Source organism: Plecotus auritus, assembly GCF_963455305.1.
Source record: "Plecotus auritus genome assembly, chromosome: 8".
NCBI classification, from domain to species: Eukaryota; Metazoa; Chordata; class Mammalia; order Chiroptera; family Vespertilionidae; genus Plecotus; species Plecotus auritus.
The window spans coordinates 20,654,424-20,665,259 of NC_137782.1; the positions used below are offsets into that span (position 1 = coordinate 20,654,424).

Below are 10,836 nucleotides of genomic sequence, written 5' to 3' on the forward strand. Positions count from 1 at the left end.
TCCAGGAATATTTAATGACTTGGGAATGTATTCAGATATGTTATATTTTAATATACATAAATATTAAAATTCTGGCAAGATGCAAAAGTGCTAAGAGTGGTTCCTCTGGGTGGTGAGGAAAGCTTTTCCCGTTTCTTCTGAGTGCTTTTCAGAGCCTCCATATGCGCTCGCGTCTCATTCGCAACGGGAACAGATGCTCTGTCATATAAGGTTAGACTCCTTGCCTCCTGGCTTCCTCTCATTGGATCTAGCTTTGTTGATGGGACCATCTCCCAGCAACGTCACCCTGATTCCATACACACAATTTAAGTTCCCAGCTAAATGGAACTACAGTGTTTAAGATGCCTTAGGGTACCAGACACATACATATCAATACACACATATTACTCCGCTTGAACAGGACAAGAACACAGCCTTTTGCTTCTGCCTCCACAGGCAAAAGCCAGTGTGATCCAGCAATCCCCTCTAGGCGCCATCTACAGGTCACAGGTCACTCCACTACCAAACCCGGGGGTCAAGGTTCCTCTGGCTTACCCATCCTGTTCCATTCCTTCAGGCACAGTCAAGTAATTAGCTGTCCAGATTTACCTCCCTTCCCTTGTGTGGGAAAATGAGGATCCGCCTCTCCAAGCAAAAACCGGGGACAAATAAAGAATAAATTCTAACAAATAAAGTTTAAGCATGGAAAGGCCAATCTTCAAGAGAGGAGGCCACTGCTCACTGTCATACATGAAGAAGCAACTAGAACACCCTTGGCCAGAGGCCTTACAAAAGGGCCTTCTGTGTGGACATGGCTTGGATGAGGAGACCACTTGTCCTCCCTCCAATGCTAAAGCTTATGATGACCCACTTACTCAAATATTATTTACTATACACACACTATGAGCCAGGCGCTGTTCTAGGCTCTAAAGCTACATCAGCAAACCAAACAATCCATAAAACCAACCAACCCTGCCCTCCCTAAGCAGTTAAGGCAGCTGACCCTGAGCCTTGGAGGGCTGAGGGCTGAGGGCGGTTGGGACAGAGGAGTGACGTGGTCGGACTCTCCCTTTCCTCCTTATACTCGAGCATACAGGCTTATTCCTCCAGTCCACTGGATGGACCCTCTGGTCCTTGCTTCCCTTTTTCCTTTCTCCTATGTTAATGGCTATGTTCCAGGCCAAGGAGGGCAGGTCCGCCCCCCCAGACATCAAGACGTACTGTAAACTACAATCAGTAAGACAGTGGGGTGTTAGCACAAGAACGTGTTGCTCAATAATGCAGCAGAGGGCCCCAAAACACACCCCGGAGGCTGCAGACACGATGTGGGTCAGGGCGGAACTGGAGACTGTGCTCCAAGCCCTCCTTACTCCCCTGCAACTTGGATGTTCCTGCCTCTGGTCCTCAGTCGGCCGTTTTCCCTCAAGTTGAATGCAGCCTGTGTGATAAAATCAGAGGACCAGACAGAAGTCTCCCCATGATTGCTTACAAGGGTTGAAAGCCAGGTTTGCATACTTAACATTAAATTTTGTTTTCGTCTAATAAAACTAGAGGGCAGGGGGCATTGTTTAAACCAGTTGTCTCAGCCCCAGTACCAGGACACACTCATGTCTTCATGGGTTGTAAGCGATGTTACCATCAACTCTAAATTAATGATTATAATGAGGGAAGGGTTAGAGAAGGTGAGCTCAAATCACAGATAAAACAAAAGTTGTGCAAAGCCGTGGTGGCTCAGCGGTTGAGCGTTGACCTATGAACCAGGAGGTCACAATTCAATTCCCAGTCAGGGCACATGCCGGGGCTGCGGGCTCAGTCACTGATCATGCAGGAGGCAGCCGATCAGTGATCCTCTCTCATCATCATTTCTATCTCACTCTCCTTCTCCCTTACGATTTCTTTGAAATCAATAAAGATATATTTAAACAAAAGAAAACTTGTGCTAAAGCAGTATAAAATGTAATTAGAATAAACTTCTTTAGTCAAAATGATGGCCAAACTAGGCAGCCACAGTGAACGGCTCAGTGCTGTTTGTGACACAGTGAATGGCAGCAGTCCTGTGTGACCCCGGTTTAGCCAGAGGACCCTCCTCCTTTTCTCCTCCAAGTGCCCGCTGCTCAGCCTCCAACCTGCCATAAGCACATCAATGCCAAGCCTCTTGGGAGCGTCTGCCCATCAACTCATTTGCTATGAACCCCAAGCCACTCTTGGGAGCTGATGAGCCAGTCAGAGATGCATCGTTTTTCTCCTATTATGTTGAGAACTTCAAAATCATCTTTGGCTGGTCCTGTGACCTCTGGTTAAGACCCTGGCCTTTCATTCGCTGCCATTACACCAGTGCAGGGAGCATCAGCGTCGCCAAATCAATAACAAAGAAGTCTTCTTCTGGGTTTTCTTCTTTCCCATAATGCTAAAAATAGCTGATGAGGTGATCAACATACCAGTTTTTCTGTGTCCCCGTTGGCAAATCTAGGAGCATTGTTCTACATTGAATGGCAAGATGTTTCTTTCCCGTTTTTTCAACGTGTTCAACAACTTTGAAATTTTTTCCCCCTAACATGAAGTTCCAAACATTTCCCCTTCAGGCCAACTTTTTTTTTTTTCAGTCCAACATTTTAATTTTTAGGTTGCAAATCTAAGTGGTGAGGAAGAGGTATTTTTTCAAGTTGTAAATAGACACAGTGTAGATTCTATTTGTCACTATGTGGCTCTAAAAATAGGCTGTCCCTTCAGCTCTCTCCCTGGAGCCACGAACCCCAGTCTCTCCTCATGCTACCCTAATCCTATCCACTGTCCACCCTCCCTCCACCAAAGCCCAGGGTAAGTGGCTGCAAATGAGGCTTGTGCCTTGGCCCTTTAGGAGGGTGCCTGTGTCCCTAGCCAACGTCCATTTCTCCCTGGGGGACAGAATCCATCTGATTTTCACAGCCAGGTGTTATGTGGGCGCCTCTTCCTGATCTGGTGCTCTGGGTTGGAGAGCCTGGCGTGTGGTTGAGATCCCAGGCTTTGGGGGTGGGAGCGGGGGGACCTTTGCAGCTGAGACATCCCTTTGGAAGCTCAGGCACTGCTCGTGTGAGCTGGGCCAGCCCTTTTCGTGTCTCCACCATTCCTACCAGTCTTGATGTGGCTTCTTCTGTAAATCCTTGGTTATAAGACTTCGGTTCGGCTAGTCTTCGGTTGGTCATTCAGGTTGATTGCTCTTCATTTTGGTTGTAATTCCGGTTTGGTCCTGGGAGGTGGTGAGTGCCACATCCACTTACTCTGCCGCCATCTTGGATCTCCTTTGTAACCAGTTTACATTTTTAGATGCGTTACAACACCACGGCGTTCGGAGATGCTCTCCTGGGCCCACTGAAGAGGGAGGCAGAGCAGCTGAGTGGGAATCAGCAAGATCCTAGTGTGTCCTTGGGAGCACGTCAGAGGCTCCAGCAGCCCCTGGGAAACTGAGTGCCATTATGTCAGTATCACAAATTACAGCCCTAGCAACATCTCCGGTTAGTGATAAAAATGTAAGGGCATCCACTGAAGCTCCATGTATAATACTCCTACCCTAACACTTCCTTTACCGAACTAACAGTTTACGTCACTGCTGATTGCTGACTTCATCATCGGAATTGACTGAGCCTAGAAAGATACCCTGGGCATTCAAAAACTGATGTCCTGTGCTTGTTTTTCAAAGGTCCTAAGGAGAACATGACCCTCAGGGTTGGGAGGAAAATATCAGTGGGAACACAACAAAAAATGTGCTGATGATTGGCCATCGCACCTGCAGGAGACACGCTCCGGACAAACAGTGACACTCAGTGAAGGACTGTGATCCCAAAGGGAACATTGGAACACGTAATCCAGTTTTTAAGCATTTATTCAAAAAATGTTCAACATATGCAGAAGTATAGAAAACAGTATATTGTCCTGACCGGTTTGGCTCAGTGGATAGGGCGTCGGCCTGCGGACTGAAGGGTTCCAAGGTTCGATTCCAGTCAAGGGCATGTACTTTAGTTTCGGGCACATCTCCAGTAGGGGATGTGCAAGAGGCAGCCGATCGATGTTTCTCTCTCATTGATGTTTCTAACTCTCTATCCCTCTCCCTTCCTCTCTGTAAAAAAATAAATAAAAAATATATTTAAAAAAAGAAAATAGTATAATGACCTCCCTCCCATATACCAATAACCCAGCTTTAACTCATGCTCTGTCTTATTCTATCTACACACTCACCCACCCACTTGCCTCTTATCCAGCACTATTTTGAAACAAATTTGGGACACCACATAATTTCATCTGCAAATATTTCAATATGTATATCTGCCAGAGACAAACTTTTCTTTAAATATCCCAATACTATTATCATACTTCCATATGTTTATTATCAAATACCTTGATTTTATCTTATTAATTTAACTTTAATAATCTTTAATATCCAAGAGTCACTATTCAATCTTCCCCTATGATCTCAACTATCTATTTATGGTATGTTTGTTTGAATCAGTATCCAATTAGAGCCACACATTGCAATTGGTTGATAGATCTCTTAAGTCTCTTTAAATCTAAAGTTTCCTTCCATTTCTTTTTTCTTTGCAATTTATTTGTTTAAAAAAAAACTATAATTTCCCACAATCTGGATTTTGCTGATTACATCTCTGTGGTGAGGCTTAACATTCATTGTAACTTAATTTCCCCCATTCTTTCTTTCTTAGTTCAGAACAAGGCACAGAAACAGTTCCCAATAAAATAGCTTTAAAAAAAAAAAAAAAAGAAAAAATAAATAAAACAAAAAGCAGTCTGGTTGTCTCTGTAAAAGAGCAGATGCTGACAAACCCAGGATTCTGAAAACGTCCCACAAAAGTGGAACCAGCTACACCGATCAGAAAGCCAAATTTATTTATTTCTTTATAGTTGACATTCAATATAGAAAGCCAGATTTCAATCAGGGACATTCCTGAGCCAGCCACAGCCAGCAGAGGCATCATCCGGAGATAGGTGTGTAGGCTGCCAAGAGCAGTGACTGTCTTCCCTCTGAGGACAGAGAAGTTCCCACGTGTTCCGGTTCATCTTCAGAGAGAAGTGAATGCCGGAGGACTGAGGAGGCTGGGGGAGGGGTGTTCCTGAGTTGGCCTCGGCATGTTAATCAGTTTTAAATCTGCCACCATTAAGAACTAACATTTCAGAGTCTGGAGGGGGAGGGCAAAGGCAGTCCTGTTGTTTTCCAGGACGCAGGTTGGACTGTGAGGACAAAAGGCACAGCCTTGCAGAGCCTCACCGCTGGAAAGACTTACAGAGCCAGACCACTGAAGTCACAGCCCTGTGACAGGCAGCCTGGTGGAAGGGAAACACAGCCCCGCCCCCCCCACACACACCCCTCCTGCACAGAGAGCTTGGGCTCTGCTGGTTTTCTAATAATGGGACACAGTTGGCTACAGGCTTTGGAGTAAAAAAAGACTCAACCTTAAATCCCAGCTCCTTCACTTAAAAGCAGTGTGGCCTAGAAAACCTGCCCAGCTCCCCTATGTCTCGGTTTCCTCATCTGATAACTGGGGTACTATTGTCTGTCTGCTGGAGTTGTTATGAGAATAAATGAAGTTATGCGTGGAGGCCTACAGCACAAACTCATTGTATGTTAGCCCTTCCCCCCCAAAGGCTTCTACCAGTCCATTCCAACACAAATCCTTTGGGGGAGCCATGACGGCACCTGCTGGACGTCTGCCGGGGTTACTGATGCGGTCTGTGGCGCCCGTGAAGCAAAGCCAACTGACCCATAAAGGGTTCAATCCCATGATCCTGATCGCAACAGCACAGCTCCAACCAACTAAGCTAATTACAGTCGAGGCAGAGTCATCCCAGCTTGCAGAGATGCCCTAAGGCAGCAGTCCATACAACATTCTTAAACACTTGTGTCCTAAGATGCTATGTGACACACCACACTTGCCAACTTTACTACTGATCTCATCTTTTAAAAATCTTAATGTAATGTAGCAAACAGATGTGTCACTTAAGAGGATTAGGGTGGAAATTCATTAGAGCCATAATACCAGTGGATTTGTGTTCTAAAACTAACCCTGATCAATCAACTTAGTGCACGCTCCACCTCAGCACTCCCCAGGAACACATTGGAAATCTGGACAGCCCATCTTCACCCTCAAGGAAGTTATCTGAGAGCAGGGGAGACGGTGAGAACCCCCACGTGCAAGAGCCTGACCTAAATGACCTCTAATCCACACTGCTCCGACGGCAGCGTGCACAGGAATGACCAAGGCATCTTGGGAAAACGCACGTTCTGATTCAGCAGGGGAGGAGGGAGGCCTGAGAGCATTTCTATTAAGAGCCCAGGTGATGCCCAGCCCAGACTAGGATCGCCAAGGCTCTAATCCTCACTGTGATCAGCTGTGTTCCAGTGGGACCCACCAGGCAGCAAGGTAACCACAGAGACAAAGAAACGAACAGGGTATGTCACAGCGAATCCAATCAGAGGATGGAACTCTGGACCATGGACAGGCTGCTTGGACGGAGAACATTCAAGACACAAATGTGGAGTCATTAAAAGCTCTGACCTGGTGTCAGATTCCAACTCTGGGACTTCCCACTCCTATGATCAGGTGACTTGCTTCTGCTCTGGTCTCTTCAGCTGTGAGATGTAACAGTACCAGCACCTGACCCCCAGGGAGGCCGTGGGCTTGGGAGACAAAGGGAGTCTAGACAAAATAGTTACTATTACTCCACTTTCTAGTCCACAGCAGACACCACAACATTTCCTGAACTAAATTACTAAGTCATACTTGCCATTTTGACACGAGCTAATTATCATTTTCTTTGTAAAAATATTCTACACTTGCAGTTTCGTCTATCAAAAAGAAACATGAATCCTTACAGCCTTAACCTTCAGCGTCAATCAATCCAAACACATTTAAGCTTTGAAAGATCTATGATTCTATTAATTCTACTACATAGTTTTTTCTACATTAGGAGTCCTATAATTACAATTTTTTTTTTCTTTTAAAACACTACACCAAAAATAAACACCTGTTTATACAGCATTTGAAAACAAAAGGCCACACACCTACTCTAGTCAAAACATGTAACTACCAAAATGAACACCTCCCCGGTGAGAGCACAGCACCAGTTTTGACCTTTCCATCAAACTAATTATTTATTTAATCATCTCCCCTGGAACTACTATAAAAAGGTGGGGGTTCCTTTTTTCCAAAATAGCAGTTTGAAAATAGAAAAGATACAGCATAGTAAGTGTGATGTATTGTTTTTGTCTGAGACGGTGGTTTAGTTAAATGAACAATTCAATTCTAGTGGAGTCGGCAGGCATGAGCTAAATAAATATGTCATCAGGTTAAGAAAAGATGCCTGGACTCGAGTTTTGGCTGGGAAGGACCTGAGAGGTCATCCAGTTCAAAGGTTCCCGGCACAGGAGAATCCCAAGGGAACGTTACAAATTAGGACCCTCTGCTGGGCCTGACAGGAGCGGGTTACACAGGTGTGTTCATTTAGTGGAAATTCCTCCAGCTGCTCATTTATGCCCAGCACACTTGCCTGTATGTTCACACGGGATGAACGCATGGGATGGCTGAGAACACTGAGAGCATCCGCATGTTCCACAGTCATGCTCCTCCCCTCTCTCCACCACCCAGAAGGCCCCCCAGGATCTCCTCCTCTTGCCAGGCTGGGCTCCCTGGGAAGCCTTGTCCATGGCAGTGGTCTGGAGTGGCAGCTTGTCTACTCTCCCTTAACTAATTTACGGGAGGGAGGCTCGATAACTGTTTACTCCCCCCTCTGACTGTGAACTCGACCAGGCCAGGAATTCTGCCTCAAGGCTCTTACTCATACCTGTAACATTCATCCACCCCAGGCCAAAGAGCACCTAGCACAAGAAGGTGATTTGGTGATCTCCCCAAGTTAATGGAACAAAAGCCCCAGGCACGGTGTGGGTTCTGCCCACAGCCACCCAGCTGGTCCAGGGAGCAGAACAGCACTGGGGTTGGAAGTCACACAGGCCTGAATCTCTCAGCTCCCCCCTCCTAAAGGAGAAACCAGATTACTTAATACTTTCTGCCTCAGTTTCCTCATCTGTAAAATGGGGATATAAAAGTCTCCACATTCACAGGGTTGTGTGGTATGAAATGAGATCATGCACTGACATCCCTGGTAGAGCACGCACCTACATGCCAGTGCACAAAATGTTAGCTCTTTTTATCACAGGTGGACCATCCAATTTTAAGACTCCCTGTTGGAAATTAACCAACATTTTAAAAGATGAAAGTGCACCTAGGCATATAAATGCCCTGAATTCTGCCTTACAGAATGCTGGCTAACAGCATCAGCCACTCACTCAGCTCGAGATGCAAAAAAACAAATGCCAAACATCACAATACACTGCAGCCGTCTTGGGGCAAAAGACTCTGACACTAAAGCTGTCTGGACCCCAAGACAGGGGGTCAAGGGTCTCTGTGGGGTATCTCCTGGTTTGTTTACTCCACAAGGGCCACCTCAGAAAGTTCTGAGAGCCAGTCAATGGCTGTGCTGTGGCTTCTATGGGGTGGGGGCCAGGGGAGAACAATGCTGGATTCCTCCTACCACAGCAGCCAACTCTGAGTCAAGACTACAGGGCTATTCCATGCAGCCATAAAAAGGTATTTCAGCTTCCCACTTGAAAGGTCAACCACGTATATAGGGTTTGGAATCCAAGGAAACCACTTCAAGGTCATTGGGCCACAATTATGTCTTCTGCGGTTTCAACAAAAGATCACTGTAATCAGAGACCATAATGAATGGCATCTCATAATGCTGAAGAAGCCCTTCGAAAACTTTTAGCTGAATCCACTGACTGAGAAGAACCAAATAATTTACAAGAGTGACTCTGATAAGCTGAATCCACAATACGTCATTCTGTCGTCCGTCTCCCCATCCAACCTGCTTTTATGGCCAGAGAGGTTCCCAGGAATGGTGACTGGACCCATCCTGCACGCCTGCGGGGAGAAGGAGCTGGAACTGCCCTTTTCCTCACACCTGAACACGGGTTACGGATGAAGTGGAAGAGGGAAGCATTGCTGCGCTACCAATAGAGGGAGAAAAACGCCACTGCTCCGGGTCACCGGTTTCCACGCACAACCGCCCCCTCTGCTTCCAAGGCAGGTGAACATCATACAGAAATCTAAAGAATTTTTTTAAATCAATTTTGTTCTTTTTTATTTTTTTATTTTTTTTGTATCACGGGTATATCTCTTCCAAATATTTATCAATGTTGATCCTCAAAGAATACATCATCTCCAAGCTTTGGATTCTAAGCACACACAAAAAAAAAAAGTACCGGGGAAGTAATTCTTCAAGCTGCAGTCACGCTGTTTAGGGGGGAGGAAGCGTTCTCCTGGCTAACTAAATGGATAGCTTTCACTGCTCAGCTCTTGGCAACACACACTTTGCAAGACGCCTGTCCTCCTGCAAAGGGTTAAAAAGAAAACTCCATCGGGTGGACTGAGAAGCCATTCTTCCCAGGGGACCCTCATTTCGGCTGCGGCTGCAAGGCTCCGGCTTTGTGCGCGCGCCGCCCCTGCGCGCCCCCGCCCCTCGCCCCACAGCCACTGCTCCTCCAAGGTTCCCAGGGCCACCTGCTTCTCTTAAGAAAAGGGGGCTCTGCGAGCGCTATTGCAGCGCGGTCTGCATCCTACCGGGGTGTGGAGGGCGGGGGAGAGAAGGAGGAGGAGGTGTCCCCGGGAAGAGTGCTTTGTCGCGAGGGTCGGGTGACCGCCTGCAGTTGCCCTAGAGGTTTGGTCCCAGGCGTCGCTCAGGGCTCTCCTGCGAGGGACCTGAGTCCCCAGGGCCCAGGCTCCGTCCGCGCCCGACCAGGCGCCGCCCGGGGACCGAGGCGACTGCCGGGGTCCGAGTCCCACCCCGCCCACCCGGCAGACCTAACGGCGCGGCGCCCGGGAACCTTCCTCACCCCGCCTCGGGCCGGCGCGGCACCTGCTCAGCCCCGCCCGCCCCCGAGTGCTGGGCTGTGCCCCTCGCCCGCCCGCCCGGGAGATCCCGCGCCAGCCGCCGGGTGCCCGAGGCCACGCTGCCTAACGGGGATGGGTGAGGTCTGCGTTCGGGCGCTAGTCGCCCGGGACAGCGCCCCGCCCAGCCTGCCCGCGGCTCCCCCACCTCCGCTCTCCCCGGGGCAGGGGCAGCATCCAGGGGGCCCAGCCCGTACCTTGTGCGGCGCCCGCAGCAGCCGGTGGACCCCGGCCAGCTGGGTGCCGAGCGCGAGGTCCTCGCGGAACGTGAACAGCGGCGGCCGGCTGGGCTCGGGGAAGTTGGTGCTGTTGAAAGGGTCCGTGTCGTCCAAGAACTGCACCCGGCAAGCCAGCGTGGCCATGATGCATCCCTGCTCCGGGGGGCGCGGGCCCCGGGATCAGCGGGGCGCAGGCCGGGACGCGGGGTCACGGGGAGCCGGGAGGCCGCGGCCACTGCTGGCTGGCTGGCTGGCTGGCTCGCGGGCTCGGCGTTCCCGGCTGCAGCCCGGGCTCCGGCCGCGGGGGGGCGGGGCGGGGGCGGGGCCGGCGGGCCCCCTCGTGCCCCTGGTGCCCCTCCTGCTCCGGCTCCTCCCCCCTCCGTCCCCTTAACGCCAGGCTGGGTTGCCACTACCGACCCGACCCGCCGCCGGGAGCGGGAAGGGGAGATTGGCTCGCGCGGCGCCCGCAGCCCTGCGCCAAGCCCGCTGGCGGTGGTGGCGGGTGGGGAACCCCCTGGGCTGCAAACTGGGGCAGCGGGGACGCCGCTTGCTCCGTCTGCACGTGCGCCCTGTGGCCCGGGGAGTCCCGGCCGAGCTGCACCGCTAAGAGCTCCAGGAATCGGATAGGGGGCGGGGGGACGTGGCTG

The 10,836-nt window shown here is 49.6% G+C and overlaps 1 protein-coding gene across 7 annotated transcripts in view; it reads right to left on the minus strand.

Annotated features, from left to right (window-relative positions):
- Positions 1–10,491, minus strand: part of FHOD3 (formin homology 2 domain containing 3) — a 402,086-nt gene extending 391,595 nt beyond the window's left edge. For all 7 annotated transcript variants that reach the window (XM_080686376.1, XM_080686375.1, XM_080686374.1 and 4 more), the window contains exon 1: positions 10,169–10,491. In XM_080686376.1, coding sequence (XP_080542502.1) covers positions 10,169–10,333 — 165 coding nt within the window. In that variant the 5' untranslated portion in view covers positions 10,334–10,491. The remainder of the gene's footprint in view (positions 1–10,168) is intronic.
- Between the last annotated feature and the right edge of the window lie 345 nt (positions 10,492–10,836).